A 24196-nucleotide genomic window follows, 5' to 3' on the forward strand; every position below is an offset into this window, starting at 1 on the left:
GCTAGTTTTTGCAACGGCTAAGGGCCTGTGGGTTTATTATAAGGCGGAGCTCGGCGGGAGAGGTGCGGGCGGGAGGCGAGCGGAGTCGCGCGAAGAGGAATCCAGCGGCAGAGAGCGGACTGTAGCCGGCGGGTCCCGCAGCCCTCGCCGTAGACAGCTGTGCGCGGGGCAGCGCCCGAGGGTGCAGAGCGCAACGACCCGGCGGAGCCGGCCAGGAGCCCCGAGCAGTCCGTGTCGCGCGGCGCCGCCCCGATCCCCGCAGCCTGCCGCGCTCCCGCCGCCGGTCCGGGCAGCATGAGGCGCGCGGCGCTCTGGCTCTGGCTGTGCGCGCTGGCGCTGCGCCTGCAGCCGGCTCTCCCGGTGAGTGCGGCCCGGGGCCGGGCGGGGAGCGGCGGGAAGCCGGTGCTTGCAGACCCGCCGATGCCGCCGGCGGCACGTGGAGGGGGAGGGGAAGCGGGGACTTTCCTTCCCGCTCTAGCCGGGCGGGCCCGGGACCGTGACCGCGAAACCGGGGCTTCCGCCTCAATTGCCTCCGCCGTCGGTGGGCGCCGCGCGGGTTCCGCCGCCAAGAGCCGGGGGCTCGGGCGTCCCGCGGAGAGGAGCCTGCGCCGGTGCCCCGCGCTCAATTATGTGACCCCGCTCCACATGCGTCGGAGCCCGCCAGCCTGCGGCGGCGCCGGGGTCGCAGGCTCCCCTCCGCTCCGCCCGCGACCTGAGAAGATGCAGTGACCGCGGCCACGACGCCCCGCCCGCAGAGCCTAATTTAAAGCAGACTCGCCGAGCCCGGGCGCCCAGCCCCTTCGGCGGAGACGAGTTTGGGCGCAGCGGGGCCGGCGCGTTGGCCGAGGAGCCGGGGCCAGGGCTGCGCGGGGGTCGCGGTGGCGGCGGAGGTGGGGCCCTCGGCTTCCAGTCGGCTGCCCTGAGGGAGCGGGGCCGAGCTGGCAGCGGAAGGTTCCGGGAAGTTGGCCCCCGCACACCAGAGCCCCGCAGGAACCCAACTTCGGGGCTGCTGAAGTTGTGCTGCCCGCGGAGGGGCGCGAGCGGGGCCGGGCACGGCCGGCGCGGGCTGCGGCTTCCACGCGAGTGGACCCCGGAATGGCTCTTCCCCTCCCCCGGCCTGGCTTTGTGCTGGAGCCGCGCGGAGGGAAGGCGGGTCCCTTGGCCCGCCCAGTGGAGCGGAGGGGAAAGAGGGACAAATGTGGAGCCCGTGGCTGAGGGAGGAGGCCTTCGGGGAGGACTCCAGCGTCCACCTTTGGCGAGGGGGTGGGTCCCCCTTTAAAGAGGGACCTGGCCGACCTAGAGCATCCCGAGGGCCCCCAGAAAGTGATCTCCCGCCCCCGCCGCCGTCCGCTAGCCCGCCTTCCCCAATGGGGGCGCTTTGTTCTCGGCCCCTGTAACCCTTTCCTGGGAACCGCCCCGCCGCGCCGGCCCTGCCGTGGGCCAGGACGCGGGCGGCCGCCAGGTGTCAGCGCTGGCCGCCGGGTGCCCACGTCCACTCCCAGCCCCCACGCCCGCTGCGGGGGTCCCGGGGCCCTCCCCGCGGGCTGGCTCGGCCATCCCCCGGGATGGAGAGGGGAGGTGCGGACGGAGCGGGGGGCTCTTCCCCTTCCGGAAGTGGCGGTCTCTCGCCACATCTGGACCGCTCGACTTCCCTAGCTCTTGGTTAGGGAGGCACGTGGGCAGAGAAGGATCGCGGCCGGGTTGGGGGTGGGGTGGGGGGAGGTGCCGGGTCTTCCCCTGGTAATGTGGCATCTGCGCAAGTCTCGGCAACGCCGACCGTCTGGAAGCGGGTCCCTCTACAATGATAGAAACTACCAGCTCCTGAGAGCTGGCGGGTATTTTACAGGGTCTGGCTCAGGTGAGATGTTTCCCAGGCTCATCTGGGAAGGCTCATCTGCTTTCCAGGCGATTGTTGTTTCTGGAAGTATTTTGAAGAGTAGAGTCCCCGATGCTTCTGGAATTGCTGATGAGTTGGCGGTGGGGGGCCGAGGGTGCCAAATCTGAGGGAGCCATGGGGGACTCATGGGATTTCTGAACTCCGTCTCCGGTGCCTTCCTGGCTTTCAGGTCCAGGAAGTTGGCATCTGGCTTCTTCTCTCTTCAGGACTGCAGTTTCTGTGGGATTCAGTTGGTGCCTTGAATCCTAGTTAATATTCGGGAGAAGAGAGTGGAGGTGTGTGGCTTACTTCCGTGGCCCCTCTGGCCTTACCTGGCTGCTGCACTCTCTCCAGGTCCAAGATGGGGCCTCAGCAAAGATTGCTGAGGTGGGGTTCTCCACCTATTTCCAGCAGAATCGGGGGGAGTGTGGGTGGTGGTTCTTTTGCCCCCCTTGATTGGGGCTGGCATTCTCCTGAGATGGGATCTGAGGCTCTCTGTGGAGCATGTTTCCCAGTCTCCTGTGCACTGGGTAAGGGCAGATGCTGCAGTAGGAGGCATTATGTCTTGCCTGGAAACTTTGACCCAATACAGAGGGAGACACAGGACTGGGAGGCAGTTGTGTCTCAAGGGGGACAGGATGAAAGGAGGGAGTCTCCTTAGAATGCGGCGGCGGGAGGGCTTCCTGGTGGCTGAGTGGAGCCTGAAAGCACTAAGCTTTGGAGTCAGACCTTGGCTTGGAGTTCAGGTTTTCTTTTTTCTTTTATAAAGTGTAGCGTGTTTTCTCTTGCCCAGCCCTGCTTTTTCCTTTTATAATGGATGTCCATGTTGAGTTAAAAGTGGGGACATAAAGTGGCATAAAGTATCCACCCCTACCCCCTTCCTAAAAGAAGTAAGGCAGTGGGGTTTGCCTAAAATAGGAGGCGGGGTCGACAGGTTGCAGACATCTGGTCTACTCCCAGGGTTCACTTTGGTCCCAGTGGGAAAGCAGGTCAGAGCCCCCCTGGGGACCGGTGAGGTAGGGTATGATCCTGGGCACCTGACTTTGAATGGGCAAAGGAAGGCTGCTAGGGCAGAAGGTTGCTTGAAACCACTCCCAAGAGACAAGAACAGGTTTGCCTAAAAAGGCTTCGGAGTGTGTGTTTCCCGTGGTCTTTTGTTTCTTCCATGCCAGGAAAGTTGCTTGTTCTGGAATAGTTACTTGTTGTTTTTCTCTCCTTCCCTTTTCTCTTTCTTGAAAGGCATAAAATTCCTTTTTGCCCTAATTATGGGGGCCAGTAGAGACATTTCCCAAAGGCCTGGCAGAGTGGGTGGGGGGTGGGGGAGGCCTTAGCTGCCTCCTCCTGGGCTCGGAGCCTTCTAGAGGTGATGTCACTCCTGGCTTCAGCTCTTCCAGGAGGGTGGAGCTGGTTTTCATCTCTACCTGTGGCTCATGGTGGGTTCCAATAAAACCTCATTAACCGAGGCTGGTGGGAGACGGATGAGAGAGAGGCCTGGAAAGAATTAGAAAGAAGTGAAAAGCTTGAATTTTGTAGTATTTTTCTTTTTTTATAGAGGACTGTTTCCTATTGCCAAATTTGGGATCCTGAAATCCCTTGGGAATGAGGTATCCTTGGTATCCAGGTTTCCTTAGTGAGCTAAGAATTCACATTAGCCTCAGAAGTATTCTTACTTTGGGCAGGACTGTCTGCAGTGTATTTTCCTTCCCTTAGTAACAGAGGGATACAAAGCATAATCTAATCCAGGGAGTCAGGGGTCCTCATTTGTCACCGTGTTATGTGAGGCATTTAATCTCCTGGGTTGTTGAGCTCCCAAGACTACTTTGCCTCCTGTGCTGGGTGCCCCCGGTTGGTGCCTTTTGAATTCTGGCTTGTTCTTCTTCCTCCATCTCTGATAGCAGCCTGAGGTGACAGTCATGGTCGTGCAAGTGCAGTCAGCAGCTTTTCTGTTCGTTTCTAACTTGCACTTTTCTCCAGCAGTGCTAAGACACTAATCAGAGTTGGGAGAACCATTTCTCAGAAGACCAGATTTCCGTGCTGAGAGTTTCGATTGTGAGCCACGTTCGTGATCCGTGACACGTGCACTTTGTGCCTTCACGGGCCCAGCTGGGACCTCTGCAGTACCCCTGACGGTACCTAGAATAACAAAGGCTGTCAAGGGTGAACAGGTGTGGATGACCACTGGAAGGAGGCCCCTGGTGACCCCCATGTTTTGAGTTCCCCCATCTGGCTTGAGTTGTAAGCGACTCTCTAGTCACAGAGGTAGCCTGGACCAGGCGAGGCTAACTCCTTGTAACTCGTAATCGGAAGGGCCCTTGTTCTCAGCATGGGTCCTGTCTCTTCACCATGTTTTAATTGGATCGAAGGACATTTTCTTAGTGCCGGTACTGCCAGGCAGGCCACAAACAGCTTTGGATTAAGTAGAGCCCCAGGACCGAGTCTCAACCCTGCCACTGATTCACCGTGTAATCTTGGGTGAGTCATTTCACTTCCAAGTCTTGGTGTCCTCTGAAAAGCGGACATCATACCTGTTCTCCCTGTCCTCTTTCTGTCATTTGCGTGTTCATTTCATAATGAGCACTTGAAAGTGTTTGGAAGTGAAAGTGCCAGAGGAGAAGGGAGCTGTGGATAGAATTACGGGGCCCTTTGATTGAATGCCTGCTGTCAAGCGCTCACTGCTTCCCTTACATTCTTTGTGTGTGTGTGTGTGTGTGTTTGTTTTAATTTTAAAATTTTTTTAAAATTTTTTATAGCCATATAATATATTTTTATCCCCAGGGGTACAGGTCTGTGAATCGCCAGGTTTACACAATTCACAGCACTCTCCATAGCACATACCCTCCCCAATGTCCATAACCCCACCCTCCTTCTCCCAACCCCCCTCCCCCCAACCCCCCTCCCCCCAGCAACCCTCAGTTGGTTTTGTGAGATTAAGAGTCACTTATGGTTTGTCACCTTATATTCTTTAACCCACTGAGCCACCCAGGCACCCCTGTCACCTTATATTCTTATTTCATTTTTTCCCCAAACCTTTACAAGATATGTCATTGTCCTCATTTTGTGGGTGAGGCCTCTAGAAGTGAGCCCCTCCAAGGGACTGGTGTAGAAGAAGCAGGATTTGTACAGATGTTGGGCCATATGTGTATGGCACAAATGAGTTGCTGGACTCTGACGTCTCCCCAGTAAAGCCCAGTAGAGGAGGCTGCCTGACACTTACTTGCAAGGCCCTATGGGTGATTGCTCTTCTGTCCCAGAGAACTGTGCACGGACATGCTTTGAATGGAGAGGGCATTGGGCTGGGCAGAGCTGGCCTGAACAGTGCCTTTAGGTGAACCCTGACCATTGGCAATGTCCTGGGCTTGGGTTGGGTTCAGCTCACGGCTTAGGGACAGGCAAGAGTTGCTCCCAGGAGCCTCAGTCAGGAAACAGTGGGACCCGGGAGAGCAGGGTAGGATGTGCTCCCAGGTCTGATGCCCATGGAGGGACCATATGTCCTTGGCTTGGTGCAGAGTGGCCTGATGGGGCGACTGTCCCCATGTTTGGATGGTGCTTGTGTGTTTGTCCCCAGGGCACCAGCCGGTCTCCATGGACTTTTATCTTAGGCACCGGGGAAATGTTTTTGGAATTAGTGGACCCATTTTTAAGCTTGGGAGGCAGGCACCATGGTACCAGCCAGGTGAGTCCTCCTGGCTCCTGGGTTGGGCTCCCCTGCCGGCTCCCTCCAGCTCCCGCTCTGGCTGCAGGAGCAGCCCTGTGAAGAAATGGTCATTCAGTGCTTTCTAGTCCTGGAACCTTGCTAGTTTTAGGGAACAAACGATTTCCCGATTTCTTCCTTCTTTTCAACAACCAGTCTTGGAGGCGTGGGTTGAAAGCTACCCCCCACACCCACCCCCCACCCTGAGGGCCTGCCTGAGTGTGTCTAGAGAGAAGGAGTGGGATTAAGGGAGTCTGTGGAAAGAAGGCTTTTGGCGCCAGGTCCCTGCGCCCTGGAACAGACTCAGCACGGTGTCATTTCCCTCTCAGCTGTTCCAGCAGACGTGGGGCTTTAGATGGGAGTGTGCCTTCTGGAACCTCCCTCTGAGCGGGCTGAGGAGTGCCGAGGGAGGGCAGGCAGTATCCCTCAACACAAGGAGGCCCATTTGAGGCCACAAAGGCAAGACCGTGTGCCCCACGGTCACCTCAGCAACTGTGACTTCAAGACATGGGCAGCATCCACACAGCCGCTGGGACGGCGAGTTCTGTCTGCGTGATGGCACGGCTTTGTCCTGGCCTCACGAAGCTTACGCTGGGTGGGGAGTAGGCTCTCGAAGTTCTCCGGTATTTCTGGGCCTGAGACGGGGGCATCTGGTCAGCTCAGTGCTCTGGGGCCCAGAGGAGTGAGCCGGTGATGGGGGGTGACCTGAGGGAAGGTGAGCTAAGCTTCCTCTGGAAAGTGTCCTGCTTCCTGTCCTGCTGTGCAGGTCTGGGGACCCAGGGTGTCTGGAGGGGCGCAAGCTCGCAAGCTCGGGGAGGCAGGCTTATGGGGGAGGGGAGTGCAGTGGGCAGCCTTGGGGCTTGGGACCACAGGGCCAGGAGAGGGGAAGGCTGGTGGCTGGACCTGCTCCCCGACGCAGTCGTCTGCCCACAAGTGTTTACTTGACTTGTAAAGTTGGAAGCTTCCCGATGCACCCCCTTCTGGTCTCTTTGGGGGTCTCTCTCCTCCTGGCCTCTGTTTATGGCTCTAAGGGCTGCGTGGTCCTATGCGGAGGCTGCTTCTCCTCTGGCCTTCGGTGCTGGGAAAACTCCGTGACTCCCCCGCCCCCACCAGAGGCTGCGCACGTGCGTGCGTGTGTACGTGTACACACGGGGGTGGGGTACTGGACACGCAGCGTGGGTTGAAGCCAAACCTAAGCTTTGCTTGGGGCATCCTGACTCTGTTTCTCCAATGGGCCTTTGTACTGAGTAGGCCGCAGTCTGTTTCGGGGGGAACCTGGTTCCCACCCGTCTACAGCTTCCTCTCCAGAAGCTAGCAAGTGGTCTTCCTCTCTCTCCCCTTTTCTGGTGGGCTTTTCCCTCTTTAGCTACAACTCTTGACGCTCCTCTGTCACTGGCGTTATAGGACTTTGGAAGTTCTTCCTAGAGAAAAGTGCAGCCAGGACACTTGTCCTTCCTAGTCCTGGTTTAGCCTTTGACTGGCCTGTGCAGGTCTTTCCGTCTCTGTGCCTCAGTTCTCCCATCTGCTCAAGGGGTTTCCTTCCCCGTCTTTAGCTCTGATGGTCACGTGGTTGCAGAGAGACCTTGTCCTGGGGACGGTGAAGGTGGCAGTGGGGAACATGGCAGGGGCTTAAGGTCCTCTGCTCTTACTCTTCTGGGTCTTGAAGGGACTCTTGAAGGGACACTCACTGCCTGAGAGGTCCTCTGTGGAGGGCCGGGCAGGCTGCTTGGAGGAGGTAGACTTAGAGCTCAGAGTGGGAACCAGAGGTGGACGGGGGACCCTGGGCAAGGTCAGACTTGGTGTTGTTCTGTGCACACACCCAGGCATCCTGGCCCCGCGCCCCAGGTCCGTTCATCAGCAAGAACGGAAGCCCCGTCGGGCAGGTTGGGGCAGTGGGGCAGGCGGGCATGTTTATCGCTCCATTTGTCAGCTGAGTCATGGTGCCAGGCCCACAGATCCTCCCCTGACACTCACCCAACCAGTTTTGACCATGAGCCCACGATGTGCCAGATGGGATGGGGAACAGCCCAGTGTGGCTGACTAAGGCTCTGCTTGCCTGGCTTCAACCCTGGCCGTCCTCTTTGCTGCGGAGTGACTTTGTGCAAGGGCCTGTCCTGGCCTCAGTGAGCCCATCTGTGAAATGGAAGGAGGGGGCAAAGAAGCCGGTGACCATCATGCATTGGGGTGTTCATGATGTCCTGCTGGGTCACGGGACTGGGGGCGGGGCCTACCTCTGTTCCCGCTGCCTCAGTCCCTGAGGGTCCTGAGCCCTTCCTGGCTTGACCAGATCTAAAGCCCAGAGCCTGGGCACCTGCTGTGTACGCAGCCCCATGTAGGTGGGGAGCGCTCTACAGCCGATCAGGGGGCCCACGCAAGAGAGGGTGGCCATGGCGGACCAGACAGGAGGCTTGATCTGTGCAGATGGGCCAGAGGGGCCGTGACAGTAAAGGTCCTTCACTGGGACAGGGTTCCTCCCAGAATCCCTCAGCGGTACCTAGTCAGGAGCTCAGACCGCAGCTTGCAGGTCATTTTCTGGCCATGCAAAGTAAGAGCAGAGGTGGTGCCCCGCTGAGGGCAGTGGGGGTGGCCGAGGCTGCCAGTCCTGTTCCGGGACCATTCACGGGCACCGTGATCTCCAGCGGTGTTAAGAGTCCTGTCCCATCGCAACCACGTTGAATTCGTCTTTCCCACTTAGGGCTGCCCAGCACTTTCTGTGGCCACACCCGCTGTCCTTGGTGGCCCTCTGGCCCTGGGTGGGTGCAAGGTGTGGAGGTAAGGAGGGGCCTTCTGCAGGCCGGGGTGTGCTCATCCGCTCCAGACCCAGCAAGTAATGATCGCAGGCGGTCCTGGGGGACTCAAGGACTGCTGTTCCCGTGCCCCTTGCCCTACAGTGGCCGCTGATGTTTGGGGCCTCGCCAGCCTGCTTGGGGCCTGGACTGTGTCGGCAGCACCGGCTCTTCTCTCCGTGGCTTGTCAGCGTCCCTGCTGCCCAGGGGACTGTCCCGGGCCTTGGAGTCCCATCTCTGACGAGTGTCCTTGACGGATGTGTGATCAGGTTTGGGCTCGCAGGGCCCCAGGCTGCGGGTGTTTTGGGAGGCCTCTGAGACTGGCAGAGGCTGACGTCACTCCACCTTCTCCCAGAGGGAACTGCAGGGGTGCGGCCCTGCTGTCTGTGGGGACCGCACCTGCTCCAGGGTGCCTTGTGGGGACCGTCAGGGCAGTGAGACCTCCAGGCTGGCCAGGGCCTGCGGGCTGTGGGCTGGGCTAGGAGAATGGGCCCCCTATTCAGGGGAGCTCCTCAGACTCTGCCCCGCCTCCCCCCACCCCCCCCCCACCCCCGCAGGCATCTGGGGGTAGGGGTAGGGGAGGAGCATAGTTGCTGTGTTTTCCTGGGGTCATCCTGGATGTTGTAAGGTCCTGGGAAGGCCCTGAGGTCTGGGTCCTCATCCTGGGAATTGTGTGAGGAGCAGAGAACCTGTGACCTTAACACCCACCCCCCCGCTGAACAGGGCCATCCTTCGACCTAGGGGCTGGGCGTCCAAGGGACATCCTGATCCACCTTTCCCCCAGTATGACAGCAGCAGCCTGAGCCTGATTGTTTGGGTCTGTCTACCTTTGGGGTGGGTTCTGGAGTCCTGATGCTCTGAAGGCTGGGCAGGCCAGGTGGGGTCTAGAGCTGGTGGGCTAGTGGGCATAGGTGAGCATCCCTGGGGACTGGACCAGGGAGAGGTGACGTGTGGAGGCTAGGACGAGCACTGGACACGGAGTTACCAGGCTCCAGGCTCCGTCATTACCAGGCTCCCTGGGTACCTCCAGCCTGTTTCTTCACCTGCCCCTAAGCCTCAGTTAACACTTCTGTAAATTGGGGGTTTTTATCTGCCTCAGAGGGCTTGGGACAAGGTCCCAGGAAGTAATATATATGGCATGAGTGAGAGCCCCTTCCTTGCCTGGGCTCAGAGGAGCAAGTCTAGCAGGGTTTGGGGGTGCCGTGCCCTGTGGAGACCCCCTGCTGGCTGTCTGACCTGTCCCGGCGTGCTGTCCCTTCATGTCCGTGGCTGTCTGGTTTTACTCCCGTGTGCTGATACTGTAGGGTCTGAAAACAGGGCTTTTGCCCCTTCTTGGAAACTGGATCCTTCCCTGGCAGGCCAGACTCTGCTCACCTGTGCCCGAGTCTCTGCCAACGGCAGGCCCCTGACCCCAAGGAGGTGTCGGCTGGGCCGGTGGGTAGTGCGAGGAGGCCGGACACCAGGGCACCGGGGTAGGGGCGCAGGCCAGCTGAGCAGGGACCCCCAGACTGTGGGGGGACAGTGGCTTGTCCCTAGATCTGCAGACTTAAGGTCGCCCAGGAGAGGGAGCTGGGCTAGGCTGGGCCGCAGGATTTGGGGGGAAGAGGGCCCCACTTTTACGGTCCTGCCTTCTGCACTTTCCCCTTTGCCAGCTCCCATGGAAATGATGGCTCCTTCTTCCTGAGGGCGGGGGAGCCACGTGGTCCTCACTGAAGGGTGGCTCACAGCCTGCGTGCCGGCCCGCCTGCCCGCAAACCCTCCCCCTGGCCCTTCGCTGGCTGTGTGCCCTGGGACTAAACGGCTTGTCCCCTTTGCCTCTGTTTCTTTATCTGGAGGATGACTATGGTACTAGAATCTAAGGTTATTACGAAGATTAATTAATTCAGCCAAAGTGCTTAGATCAGTGCCAGGCACAGGGTACACAATAAATATTAGCTGTTATAACTGTTCTTTCCCCCTAAGGCCTAGTTCAGGTATTTCTGTTTGTCGAGTAACCCCCAGCCCAGGTTAAAGCCCAAGATTCTTACTGCCACCCCTGACCGTCCTTGAGCCCTGGGGATGGTGTTAGGGCTACTCCCCATCCTGGGTGCCTCCTGGGTGCCTCCTAGGTGCCTCCTGGGTGCCTCCGAGCTCCTAAGACTGGGGCTGCGTCCAGTCTCCCTTCAGATGCCTTAGGACCTACTGTGCACCGGTGCTGCTAGTGCCTGGGAGGGCAGGGCTGGGCGTTTGAGGCTCGGTGGGCCTTCCAGCCATCAAGAAGCCCCTGGCGGATGGTATGCTGATGTCAAGGGACCCAGGCTACTCTGCTTCTGTGGAGGCGGGAGCCCACCAGTCACCTGGGGAGCAAGCTCAACCTATTCAGACCTGGTCTTCATGGAAGATTCTGCCACATCTTGCTTACACCCCAAACTCCCAGTTCCACTCTGCTACGGTACCCCCGTGGAACTCCTTCGAGGACGCTCTGCCCTTCCTGTGTCTTTGTCTGGGCTTCTAGCAGCCTCAGTGCCTAATCAGTCTGAATTGTACTTTATTCCAGAGGCAGGTTCCCAGGCTAGCCCATTCTTCTGCTTGTGGGAGGAGAAGCCATGTCTGTAGCTCAAAGTGGGAACAAAGAGAATTTAGTCTTTCTTAGGTGTGGGGTTGGCTGGCAACCATATTCTGACACAGGTCAAAAACTTTGTTCTTGGCGTCTCCCAGCCTCTCTTTTGTGACCTTTCCCATCCTCCAGAGCTCCTACCCACCCACAGTGCCTCACTTCCAGAAGGAGCACATACCTCTTATAGAGCTGCTTTATACTCTAGTGTGAATGACTAGCACGGGCTAGCCTTCCCAGAGGCATTTTAATGGGGATACTCTGCAACAGCAGGGACACCAATGGGGTAAGTGGGTGAAGAAGAGCTCCCTTTCCCTGCATACACAGCTGGAGCCCTGACTGGTTGCAGGTGTGTCCAAAGCTACAAGTTTCTGCCTCTGTGAAACTTGAGGATACTTTATTTAGAGCAGTGGCGGGGGGGGAGGGTTTGTCTCTAGAGGCCGGTGTGCCAGAGGTGTCAGGCCCCCAAGCCTGGTGGAATCTGGGGGTTAATCAGCTAGAGAGGAGTGCAGGGGGCCCCTGTGAGGGCTGGTGGGGAACCCTACACTGAGCTTTTGGTTTTAGCTGTCTTGTTTGGATAGCCAGGGCTGGGGAGGGACAAGGCTCTGGAGGCCTTAGCTGCTCCCTCTGTCCTCATGGATTGCCAGTTGCCATCTCAGAGTCCCCTTGATTTGGGACATCCTGCCTGGTCCATAACCCTCCTCAGGAAGCTGAGAGCAATGACCCCGAGTCCCTGTGGCCAAGCGCCCTTATCCCCACTAGCCACAGTGGGTCCTCTGCCCACTAAGCACCATGTTTGCTGCGGCTGCTGCACCTGCCTGCCCCTTGAGGGCGGGTCTCGACCTCCCAGCCGTAGACTGGGAACTCGGAGCCCCCTTGTCGTCACTCGTTGGACAGATGGGGAACTGGAAACAGTGTGTTTTCCAAGGTCATCCAGTAAGTTGGGAACAGAGCCCAGGCTATAACCAGGTTTTCCTGGTGTCGGGTTTGGTCACTTTCCCCTGGCCGTCCCTTGTCTGGCTCCCAGGGCAGCCCTGGCCACAAAGGCTGGCAGGGCCAGGGTGGGCAGCCTTGCTCAACGCCCAGCCTGGGGCGCTCGCGGGCGGGGTTGGGGGGGCAGGAAGCTGAGGGACTGGTCTTCCAGCTCTGCGGCCCCACACCCAGCCCTCAGCTGGGCCTGTTCTGAGGCGAGTCCCAGCACGTGGGCTGTGAGGCGGGCTCCAGCTCTGGGGAGGGGTGGGTCTGGGGGTGCCGGTGGCAGCTCTCACCTGGCTTGGGCATCGGGCCTGGGGCTGGCTGCCAGGATCCTCCCTCCCTCAATGCAGCCTTGTTTATTCTGGGTACTTGACATAGGCAGAATGCGCCAGGGCAAAGGGCTCTGCGACCTTGACCTCAGGTTTCCATCTGGAAAGCCCAGCATTAGTGTTGTGGGAAATGCTACCACAGGGCTGGCCGGGGAGGAGGGGGGTGTTTCCAAGGCCGGTTTGGACATGCCCTGCCTCGGAACCCCCCACGTGGTGAGGCCTGTGTCTGAGTGGCAGGCTGGGGACAGGTCAGGTGGGTTGTGTGTGTGAATGGGGGGAAGGGTACACGCGTGGGAGGTCCCCTGAAAGGCGCTCCTCCTGGTAGAAGTGCCGATGGGGGCTGGGGCCCGGGTGCCCTTGTGGCTGCTCAGGCTGAGGGCAGAGTAAGTCCCCTGTCACTCAGCTGCTGCTGCCTGGGCCCCTGCCGCCCTAGGCCAGGCCTGTCATGCCCTCTGCAAGTCCCGGCTTGACCTGGTTCTGGTAGAGAGACACTGAGCTGATAAATCAGGGTGCCTGTCGGGCCGGAAATGCTGGGGTGGCTCTGAGGCTCTGGGGGGGCCCCCACCTCCTGGGAGTGTCTTCAGTGGCGGCAGGTTTCAGGGTCTTGAGGCCAAAGCTGGGAGACTGGTGCCTCTCACTCTCCTAAGCACGTCTCCCCGGCAGCTCCCGAGGTAGGAAAGAAGCCTCTGGAGAGAAAGTGATTTATGTGCCACCACTGGGATAGCCAGGGGCAAGAGGGAGCCTGGTGTCTTCCCTGGGCCCTGGCCTGTTGTCCTGCCCCTCCTACAAACCCTGGTGTGGCAATCTGGGGCCACTGTGTCACCTGCTGACAAGGATCTGGGGCTCCTGCTCCCATGTCCCAGCCTCGCCTGTCCGAGCCCTAAGGGAGCTTGGGGGACTCTAGCCTGGCCCCTTCTGTTGTCTGGAGAGAGGCAGAGAGCTGCCCAGGTCACCCAGCAGGGGACCAGTAGGGCTAGATGCGCCCTGGGGCAGCCACCCTGGTCAGGCTCCCTACCCCCACAATCCTGGTTCTGGTGATTTCCCTGCGACCCCGGATCCAAGGTGCTTTGGGTGTGACCTGCCTGGCCCTTTGGGTCCGTGCTCAGGCCATGTTGCCCAGGTGCTAAGGGAGGGGGTACAGATGGTGTCCCGGACGAGGAAAGTAGGGCCCCAGGGTGTTGGGTGAGCCATAGGAGTGAGGCTGCGTGTTCCACAACATCCCCCCCCCCCCCCGTCTCTCGCCCCATCCTACCCCCCAACCCCGGGAAAGCAGGTGCCCCTGAAAGATTGCAGGGTTGCTCAGCGGCCCCTGCTCCCTGCCCCGGTGGGCCCGCCCCGAGAGACCCGGCTCCTCCTGCCAGGTCAGTGCCGAGGCCTGAGATCCCACGGAGAGCCCGCAGCCCTGAGCCGGCAGGGCGGGCTGGAGGGAGGCTCCGCTGTGTCCCCTGCAGCTCGTGCTGTGAGCAGCCAGAGGACCCAGGCCTCCGAAGCTCAGGGTTTCCTCAACTCCTCGGTGAGGCTCTTTCACAGACCAGGCCGGCACTACGGTGCACTGTTTGTAGAGAGTGGCGGCATCAGAAATACAGAGATTGTTCCAGAGTCATCTTGGATCCCTTTGCCGCTAGGGCTTGTTTATGGGTCCCTGTTGCCGTTTGGGACCTCCTTCTTGAACATGACCAGAGCGAGGGTCTTGGGACCTTCTAGGGGTTTGCCTTCCCCGGCGCCCAGGCCCTGGGCAACTCCAGGCTAGAAGTTTTCCTGTTGAGATTAGTGTTCTGCAAGAATAGGCTGCATCCCTACTCGAGTGGGGACTTTGTTCGCTGTCAGAGTCCTGGGCCTTTGCCCTAGACCCACTGAGTCAGCTTCAGGGATGGCGCTCAGAGGACTTCATCTGGTGATTCTCGGGATCCTGAGAAAGAGAGCCCCGGGCCCGGCCAAAGGCGATGGTTTGGATGTCCCCTTGGGTCAGTTCTGCATCTTGATGCATAGGTGGGGGTTGAAGGCTGGGGTTCTTTAGCTCTGAGATCTCGGGACCCAAGAGTTAGGAACTGTGGGGGGGGTGGGGGGTTGGGAATCTTAGTTCCATGGCTCTGACCAGGAAACTGAGGGAGTAACAATTCCTAAAGAAAATATGAATCTCTTAATCCTCCCAAGAGTGTCTGCTGCCCCGTGGAATCTCAGTGGGTGGGAACAGTGGGTGTTTGTCCTGGCAGGTCTGTGGGGCCTGTGTTGCATTTGGCCCCACAGCTGGGCTCCTGGAGCAAGTTGGGGGCCCCTCCAGTCAATAGCCCCAGAGCCAGCACCCAGGCTGGCTGCCTAGGAAGCGCTGCCGCCAGCCCCTTTAGCTCTGAAGGAGACCAGGAGGGCTGTGGACTCCGTGACTTGGTCCTACCACAGCAGCCCGGGCTTCATCGTCCCACTGGGACAGATAACGGTTAGCGGATACCTGAGCCTCCTTCCCTGCGGCTGTGTATGCCTGCCACACTCCTGAGGTTCCCATGTCGCCAAGCTTAGTGACTTGGGCTGAGTGTTGTCTCCAGGTCTGCCTGGGGGGTTTCAAGGCCTAGCTTGAAGGGTCACCCTCTGTGCCCCAGCCACTTGTTTGGAAGTCCGAAATGGGGCTCCTGGCTGTGTGCCTTGGGAGCTTGCCAGGACCAGACCATGTCTTTTCTCTCCAAAGCCCCTGGATGGTGATCCCCTGAGTGTTGGTGTCATGGTCCCTGTTTAATATCCATCTATGACCTCCTTACACGATACTGTACTTTTAGCCACGTGTTGGTTGAAGAGCAGCAGCTCAGTGATGTTTTCTAAAGGCTTTGTGCTTTCTCCATCACTAAGTCAGGCAGCCGATGACACATGGTTAGTGTGCTGCCCCACGACTGCACTCTCGGCCTGCCAGGGTGGAGGTTGCACAGGTTGCTGTCTATGGCCAGTGCGGGGTGAGAGCGGGCTGGGCTTGGCTTGAGGCTCTGCCTTCTTGAGGCTCTTCTGCTGGCCTCTGCCCACAGACCCTCCGATCTATTCTCGGGAATGGCAGGCAGCAGCCCGATGCAGACTCCCAGCCCTTGGCAGCTGTGACTCGTGGGCTGGCACCTTGGTCCCCTCGGCTGCTGGGGTAGGGGTCAGGCATTTTTCCTCTGTGACACTCTCATCCTGTAGCTCCGGGCCGGGGGCGGGGGTGGCGGCTGTGTTGACGGGATTGACATCTTCATGTATGTGTTGCATAAGTGTAGATGGGCCCCTTAAACCGGATGGGCCTGCCAGGGGGTCTTTTGAGGGCTAGAGGGGGAGGGACAGAGCTGGGTAGGTGAGGGGAGCACGTGTAGCCACAGCCCGTGGCCTTGGGCAAGTCCCTGCCCTTGTCTGTTTCAGTTCCTTATCTGTGCAAGATGCTAATCTCAGGCCTGCCTGCCTCAAATAGAAGGGTAAAGGTGGAAAGGGGTAGAAAGTGTTTCTAGTGTGCGAGAGTGCCTCAGTTTCTCGTACCATCTCTTTTCTGCTCTGCTGGAGCCCTGACCCTGGGTCGCCGCTCTCAGTCCTTCCGCGCAGCCCAGGTGTGGCCAGCAGCTCTGAGATGGAGATGGGCTAAGCTCCTCTCCTGCTCCCTGTCCCCCAGCCTCCGTGTGTCTGCCCCATGACCTGTGCCCTCCACTGCAGCCAAACCTGGCTTTGGCCTCTTGGGCCGGTGGGCTTAAAGGTCTGGAGCAGATTGGCCCTTCCTCTGGGCAAACTGAATGTGCAGATGTTTAGATCTTCCTACAGGGATTTTGGTGTGTTAGAGGAAAAGCTGAGCTTCTTAGGATTCTGCAGAGGTTAAAGGTGTGAGCTGGCCTGCCTTAACCTTCCCAGGCTACTTGATGTGGGTTCCAAGCTGGGCTACTCACCTGTCCCCCAGCAGCCCTGACCTGTGGCCACGTGGTGGTCTCTGAGGGGCCCTAAGCAGAGACAAGGTTGCGGAGAGCCCCCCAGGAGGCCTTGGGGGCAGCTGGCCACAGACTCTTAGCACAGCTGCCTAAGTGAAACTGGAAGTCTCACCCAAAAATGCCAGTCCTCTGGCACCTAGTGATCCAAGTTCAAACTCAGCAGTTTCTGCTCATTTCCTCCCCAGGGAGTGGAAGCCCTCACTAAGGTTCACACCGGAGGGGATCAGGAGGTCAGTGCAGCCCTTCCCCTGCTGGAGACCAGGCCCTGAGAGGGGAGGGGCTGCCCCTGAGGTCAGGGAGCTGGTTTCAGCAGAGAAAGCGTTTGCTTAAGAGCTTGTTGTGTAAACAAGATCGCACAGGGATAAGCTGAGCGGAGTTGAGGGAACAAATTGTTTTTAGGGACTGGGCAGATTCACAGTCTTATCTGGTGGTGAAAGAGGCCCTGTGCTTGGGAAACGGGCTAACCTGTTGGGGCTTCTCTGGGTAGGTGAGAGGTTGGGCCTCCTCAGCGTCTGCCTGCCCTCACCTGGGCCCGAGACTCCGGCTTCTGCTAGAAGATTTGGCCCTAGTTTCAGTGCGGCACGGCTGCTCTGGCTGGCGCCCTGACCCACCCCCGAATGCTTGTGTCTCCCCCTGCACCCACGCCAGCTGCCCTGTGGGTGGCAGTCTGCTGTGGGCCTGGGGTGGGGCCGTGCTGGGGTGGGGGCACCTGCTCGATGCCTGCCTGGGGAGCAGTATTCTTTGCTCCCTTCGGGTGCAGGTACAGGCCTGGTGGAGGTGAGCTCCGCGGAGACAGGCCCCATGTGGGAAGCACCACCTGGGGACAGCCTAGGCAGGAAGTGGCCTGAGGGGCGGGTAGAGGACAGGGACCAAGCCAGTTGGTGTGGGTGGGCCACGAGGGCCCAGATGGGCTCTTCTCGGGCCGGAACCTTTTTCTGGGGGGGTGGGAGGAGAGGTAGAATTTGGGTTTTGTACTTTCAGAGGAAGCTCAGTGATATTTCTAGCCTGGTGGTTTCTACACGTGTCTGAAGTGTCCCTCTGACCCGAGGGTCTGATGGGGAGCCTCCACCTGGCCCAGCGGTGCCCCAGGCAGCCTCAGGGAGGCCAAAGGTCTTATCTGTCTCTTCCTTGCTCTGCTCCACTCAAGAGCGAAACCCCATGGCCTGTGGCGGGGACCCAGGGAGGCCTCCGGGGCTGAGGAGGCCTCATTCCCTGGAGCCCAGCCTTGGGTCTCCTGTGACCTGGCTCTGTCCTGCCTCTCTTCTGACACCCCACCACCTCCATCCCAGCTCTCCCCCAGAAGGCTCCAGAATCCTTTTATCCATGCTAAGCAGCTCTCACTCCCCGAGTTAAAGCAGCGGCTGCTGTCGGTGCATAACCTCAGTGAGTTTCTGTAGCAGTCCTGGAATGTAGATATTACTACTGTCCCCATTTTACAGATGGAGAAACTGAGGCCCTAAGAGGTTTAGTGATGTCCCCAGGGCCACTCATCTAGTAAGTGGCTAAGGTCAGGGAGTATCCTACCCCATGTGCTCTGAACTGTACTGCTCTGCCTCTTTTTTTTTTTTTTTTATTTGGTTGACAGAGAGATAGATCACAAGTAGGCAGAGAGGCAGGCAGAGAGAGAGGAAGGGAAGCAGGCTCCCTGCTGAGCAGAGAGCCCGATGTGGGGCTCGATCCCAGGACCCTGAGATCATGACCTGAGCTGAAGGCAGAGGCTTTAACCCACTGAGCCACCGAGGCGCCCCATGCTCTGCCTCTTTATTCATGTTTGGGTGGGGCCCCTGACATCGGGGCCCTCTAGAGATGGAGATGTCCCGAACTCCTCTGGGTCAAAGGCTTGTTGCTGAACAGGACACTCATAGCTATCCTTCCTGCCACCTGGCTGTTGGGTCTCCCCTTCTCCGACTGACGTTCTGGAACTAGTGTTGGGGAGCCCTCCACACCCCCACATCGCCGGGCTCCAGGCTTCTCTGCAGCCTGCTGGGCTCTCTGTGGTGTGTCTTGCCTCCTCCTGGCCTGCTCACTAGTCCTGCAGCGGCAGCCCCTGCCTCGAGAGTCACCCTCTGGCCCCCGCAGCCGCTTTGAGCTGCCCTGGGCAGGCAGTGTCCTGGGACTGCTGTTTGCACACAGGGTCCCTACCAGGCCCATAGCCCGTGTGTCGGTGCCTCCTGAGTGCCGGGCCTCTTCTAGATCAGTCTCATCTGTCCCTAGCCTAATGGGCACCCTGTCTTTGCTTCCCCAAGGGGGCGTGGACCCAGTCCTTCCCGTCGGTGAGAAGACAGGCTGTGTGGGAGGGAGCACGGCCAGGCCTGGGGCTGTCCTGTGTGGCTATGTCCCATACCCATCCCTGATCTTTTCCCCTGTGAGACCCTTGATGTCCATACCCTGGTACCCAGCATGCCTCTCTGGAATCAGGTTACTGGGGGATTATTCCTAGGGCTCTAGAAAACCCCAGTCTTGGACCCTGAAGCTCCCTGGCCAATGGCCCCATTTTCAGTGTAGGCTGAGCTGATGGGGTCCATTGGGGCCACAGTCTCTCTTCCCAGCAATGATATCTTCTGTGGCTTTTCTAAGAGGTCCAGGGCCCCCTTACCAGGCTGAGTTTCTTGGGGCAAAGCCTGCCCCCTCTGGTGTGTTTTTGTACCCCCAGCACCTGGTGCAGGGCTGGGTCATCATAGCATTCGGGGGTGTGTGGGGGACAAGCGAGCTGCCCCGAGCTGAGGGTCCTGGTACCACATACGAAGGCTTCTTTCCTGTGCTGTGTGTATTTGTGTGTGTGTGTGTGTGTGTGTGGTACAGGAGTTCAGCTGTCTAGGACAGGGACCTCAGAGCAGCAGGGCCTTGGCCAAGCTTCCACTCATACCCTTTTATATCCTTTTCCAGCAAACTGTGGCCATAAACGTGCCCCCTGAAGATCAGGACGGCTCTGGGGATGACTCTGACAACTTCTCTGGCTCTGGTGCAGGTGAGCTGACACGAGGGACCCCCAAGGTGGCCATCAGGCAGCAGGGTCTGGGGGGTGATGTTAGGGAAGAGAATGAGGTCCATGCTGCAAGGAGAAGGCATGTGTGGGTTGGCGGGGAGTGAGTATTGGGGTTCTAGAAAGCTCCAGGGGCTGTCTGCTGCAGACAGACTTGGGCTCATAGTGTCCTAACTCTCTGGGCAACCTTTGGAAAGGGGGACTTCTCCAGGCCTCTCTTTCTTCATCTGTAAAATGGGAATATATCTTGACTTCATAAGATTATTGGGGGCTGTAAGGTAACACAGAGCCTGGTGGGGTGTAGATCCTCCATGAATGTCCCCTTATCTTCTCCTATTTCTCCTTTTTCTGGGGGAGTGAAGTCCTTGAGTGGGAGGTGACCAGGGAAGCCTCCCAGAGGAGGTGCTCTTGAGCAGGATTTTGGAAGAGGGTTGAGGCCATCTGTGGGGAAAGTGGCCGAAGTAAGGGCCTGAGAGCTGGAAGTGGGACACAGGCCTCTGTTCTTGGTGGGGGTGTGGTAGGCCTTTCTGGGGAGAGGGCAGGTGAACAGGGAGGGGGCCAGGGAGGTGTGTGTGCAGGGGACAAGGCAGTCAGGCTCCTGAGAATGCCTCCACCCAGGTAGCAGGCTTCTGTGGCTGCAGAAAATCTTCCTTCCCAGAGGGCCTGGTGTGTCATGCCTCGAGACACCATGCTGTCCCCAGGCACGTGCAGCAGAAAAGGGCAGCTTTCCTCTTCCATTTTCCAAAGCAGAGTTTCTCCCCTGGGGAAACCGCTTCTCAGGGAAGGGTTTGCTCTGCCGGCCGGGGAGTCTTGGGGCGGCCCTTCCTCCCTGCAGGAGCTTGGCCGGTCTGATGTCCTGGGCCTTGCCTGCTCCAACAAGCTGCTTCTGGGCCTCCAGGTGCTCTGCCAGATACCACCTTGTCGCAGCAGAGCCCGTCCACGTGGAAGGACGTGGGGCTCCTGACAGCCGTGCCCACGGCTCCAGAGCCCACTGGTGCAGATAACCCCACGGTCTCCACCTCCGTCCTGCCCACGGGAGAGGCTCCCGAGGAGAGGGAGGCCGTGCTCCTGGCCAAGGTGGAGCCTGGCTTCGCCGACCGGGAGGAGGAGACCACACACCCACCCGGTGAGACCACGCTGCACCCGACCACTCACCGGGCCTCGACTGTGAGAGCCACCACAGCCGCGGGGCCGGCTACCTCCCATCCGCACAGGGACATGCAGCCTGAGCACCATGAGCCCTCGGCGGGACCCAGACGGCTCGACCCTCACACTCCCCATGTGGAGGACAGAGGTCCTTCTGCCACCGAGAGGGCCGCGGAGGATGGAGTGTCCACTCAGCTCCCAGTAGGCGAGGGCTCTGGGGAGCAGGTGAGTGCCCCCCGCTGTAGTCCTCTGTTTCCATGGTGCATGGTGCCAACGGACTCTGGCTCAGACATCGGGCGCCCCCAGCACCCTGTGTCCTGTAAGCATGTCCCATCCCCCGCCATGAACAGAAGGTCACAAGGTCCCACCTTCCCCCTGCCTCCAGGGCCAGGCCCAGGGCAGGGCAGACTAACTAGGAGACCAGAGCAAAGGAGTCCTTCAAGATTGCCTGTGAGAAGTCTTCCCAAACTTAAGCAAGAGAGTATAAAAATTCTACTCGATCTGTCTGTCTTGCAGTCATGGTAACTTTACACTTGACATTAAAATGACGGTATTTCTTTTCTTTTTAAAGATTTTTATTTGTTTATCAGAAAGAGGGACAGAGACAGAGGGTACGCACGTGCATGTAAACACACGTTGGGGGCAGGGGCAGAGAGAGGGAGAAGCAGACCCAGTGCTGAGCAGAAAGCCCGATGCGGGGCTCCATCCAAAGACCCCGAGATCGTGACCTGAGCCAAAGGTGGACACTTAACTGACTGAACCACCCAGGGGTCGCCCTGTCTATTTTCATATAAATACATGTGCCTTGTCTCACTTGCTGTGATGTCTCTGCCACAGTCCAGCCGGGGTCTGGTGTGATAGGATGAGCTTTGGGGGTCCAGGAGGTCTGGGTTGGGTGCATCTGAGCTGGTGGCTGTGGTGACCAGGGAGGCCTGAGCTGCTTCTGGGTTGGGAAAGAAAACTGGATGCTGCTGCCAGAGGTGGCCCACCCCAGCCTGAGGTTGTCCCTGCCTCCCGTAGGACTTCACCTTTGACCTGTCCGGGGAGAACATGGCCGGGACTGCGGTGGAGCCCGACAAGCGGAATCAACCCCCAGTGGACCGTGAGGCCTCACAGGGCCTCCTGGACAGGAAGGAAGTGCTGGGAGGTGCGTTTCTCTCAGGTGGGGGGTGGGCTCTGTTTGTCCCTGGAGCGGGGCTGACCCAGGCCGCCTTGGGGGCCCCTCCTGGTGTGGGGGACACTGCTGCTTAACCCACGCTGAGCCGGCCTGCCTGCCCTCACAGGGGTCATCGCTGGAGGCCTCGTGGGGCTCATCTTGGCCGTGTGCCTGGTGGGTTTCATGCTCTACCGGATGAAGAAGAAGGACGAGGGCAGCTACTCCTTGGAGGAGCCCAAACAAGCCAATGGCGGAGCCTACCAGAAGCCCAGCAAGCAGGAGGAGTTCTACGCCTGACGGGGACCGTGCCCCTCCTCCCCCTGCCACTCGCTAGGCCCCCACTTGCCTCGTCCGTGAAGAACTGCAGGCCCCGCCACCATGCCCCCCTCCCCGCGCCCTGCCCGCGGACTCCTGGGGCCCGCTGGGGGCTCTCGACTCTGCTTCTCTGACTTCTGCCTGGAGACTTGGGCGCTGGGGCTTTCTCGCACATGACCTTTCCACCACAGCCAGCACCTGGCATCTCCTCCTCCTGACTCGGTTTCTCCAACCTGGAGCAGCCCCTCCCCAGGTCCAACTCTGGAGGGAAAGGGGACCCGGCCGCTTTGGCCCTGGATGGGTCTGCGGCGGGTACATCTGTAGCACTTGCCAGCGAGACCCCTGATCTGGGGGCGTTTCCTCCCCCGAGGGGCGAGGGGTGGGGGAGAGGAGTTTGGAGCTCCGGCAGATTCCCATTGTTTTGTTAGGGGGGGGTCTCCTTTAGATACAACTTTGTTTTTGCACATGTTTCCTCTAGTTTCTCTGTTCATAGCCCAGTAGACTTTGTTACTCCTGAGGTAAGTTAAGTAAGTTCATTCAGTTACCCCCGTCTTGCTTCCCCTCATCTATGGCAAGGAGACAGCATCAGGGTTCAGACTTTTCTGTTTTGTTTGTCTTTTTTTTTTTTTTTTTAACTAGGAGAACCAAATTGGGAAAACAACATAATAGGCCTAGTTTGACGGTTATCTCTGAGTTGTCACTCATGTGTACAACAGGGTATGGAATGTCTGCCCAGTGGCCCTTGGGCTGGGCTGGCTGATCGTGGGGGCCCATGGGCAGACGCCGCTGGAGCAGCCGTGCCCTAGGCCGTGGGGCCGCCGCCGTGGCCAGGCTGCTGTGAAGCAGAGGAGCCAGGGGAGAATGGAATCCTGGCACCTCTGGCTGGGGACTGAGGAGAGAGGACTGTGGGCCGGGAGATGGGGCAGTGGGCCCAGAGAGTCTCCCGCAGACTGAGCCCTGCCTTGGGTGCCCCAGAAAATGTCTCTGGGGGACATCTGCTTCTGGAAGGTGGTGTGAGGGGCCTGGGCATACCTGGCACAGAGCTGTTCCACGCAGGACCAGGTTCCCCTTCAATGTGCTTCTGTGGCCCTGCCCTGGGCTGGAATCAGGAATGTTCCAAAGAGTGATAGTCTTTTGCTTTTGGCAAAACTCTACTTAATCCAATGGGTTTTTTCCCTGTACAGTAGATTTTCCAAATGTAATAAACTTTAATATAAAGTAGTCACGTGAACTCTTCTACCTTTGCTGCTTCTCTCTGTGTTGGTCGTGTGGACGTGACCAGCCTTTTCTTTAAACACAGATGGTACTGAGAAACTTGGCCAAAAACTCTGTGCCTTTGTCTTTCCTGTGAGGAGGGGTGGGTTCTGGGACCAGAGTCCCTCTGGTTGCTTTGCTTCTCATTTTTTTGTCTTTGCTCAAGTTCTTCTGGAGGTCAGTAAGTCCAGCCAAGGTTATAGAAGGCCTGATGTAAATTTCTGTTGCCAAGCTCGAAGCATGGTCACTTCAACGACTGGAGAAGCTGTGGCGCCTCCAGCCCAGCCTTCGGCGGAGGCCACTGGCTCCACAGCGCCCCGGAGCCAAGGCCTGCCTCTCAGACACCTTGGACGGACCTCCTCTCACACCTTCGCCAGGACCCGAGGCCCCCAGCGCAACCCTCCTGGGAGCCCCTGTGCTTGCCTATTTAATTTGACACCGTTCCAGCTGCTCTGTTGGCTGTTCCAGGAGGGGGGCCGTCTGTGACCCAGAGAGGTGTGCCGCCAGGAGAAGGGAACCTGTGCTCAGTACTGGGACTTTCTGTCCGGAGTGTGTGACCGGACACGACTGGGGGGGAGGGGGTGTGGGGAGAAGGGTGGGGAAGGGTCTGTTACTGCTCATCTCTGCTCATCCTTGGGATGAGGCCGAGCCTGTGGCTGGGCCCGTTCGTGTAACTATAATAAACAGCACTTGTCATTTTGGGCTGTGGTGGTGGTTGAGTCTCTTCTTGGCCTGGCCGTGCCCTCACCTGTCCTCTTCTTGGAGGGATCCCGGCTCTGGGCTGTGCTGCCGGTTGGTGAGGAACACGGGACCAGTGCCGGGCCCTCTGCAGTAAGGGAGGGCTGTGTTCCTGCTGCCCCGGATCTCGCCTTTGTCATCTCCCCTCCTTCCAGGACTCTTGGTCTTACTGTCTCCTGCCCAACCCGCCTTCTTGCTCTTCTAGATCATTCCCTACCTTGTGGATGTGAGGGCTCTCTACCTACCCGAAGTTTAAAAATGTGCAGTGCATTGTGGGAGCCCTGGTGTTGTAAGGGCATCTGGCTGCCCTCCCCTTACTCGGTCCCATCCAAGCTGATGCCCCCCAGCTGTCCCTCTGTGGCAGATCTCTCTGCCTATGGCCCTTGTCATCTGCCCCTCTAGTCCTGGGTGCTGGCGGGCACCCCTGGTGT

The 24196-nt window shown here is 58.9% G+C and overlaps 1 protein-coding gene across 1 annotated transcript; it reads left to right on the plus strand.

Moving 5' to 3' along the window:
- SDC1 (syndecan 1) lies at positions 1 to 23727 on the plus strand. Its single transcript, XM_059132568.1, has 5 exons — positions 1 to 360; positions 19060 to 19141; positions 20055 to 20527; positions 21323 to 21449; positions 21586 to 23727. Exons 1-5 carry the CDS (start codon positions 295 to 297, stop codon positions 21753 to 21755), a joined length of 918 nt encoding a protein of 305 aa, XP_058988551.1. The 5' UTR covers positions 1 to 294; the 3' UTR covers positions 21756 to 23727.
- Positions 23728 to 24196: the final 469 nt, after the last annotated feature.

Source organism: Mustela lutreola, chromosome 9, assembly GCF_030435805.1.
Source record: "Mustela lutreola isolate mMusLut2 chromosome 9, mMusLut2.pri, whole genome shotgun sequence".
Taxonomy (NCBI): domain Eukaryota; kingdom Metazoa; phylum Chordata; class Mammalia; order Carnivora; family Mustelidae; genus Mustela; species Mustela lutreola.

Excerpts from the sequence above, each read along its gene's own strand:
- SDC1 (XM_059132568.1), top strand. The coding sequence starts at position 295 with ATGAGGCGCGCGGCGCTCTGGCTCTGGCTGTGCGCGCTGGCGCTGCGC. Across the intron at positions 20,528-21,322 it reads GCGAGGGCTCTGGGGAGCAG|GACTTCACCTTTGACCTGTC; the intron begins GTGAGTGCCCCC and ends TGCCTCCCGTAG. Across the intron at positions 21,450-21,585 it reads CAGGAAGGAAGTGCTGGGAG|GGGTCATCGCTGGAGGCCTC; the intron begins GTGCGTTTCTCT and ends CTGCCCTCACAG.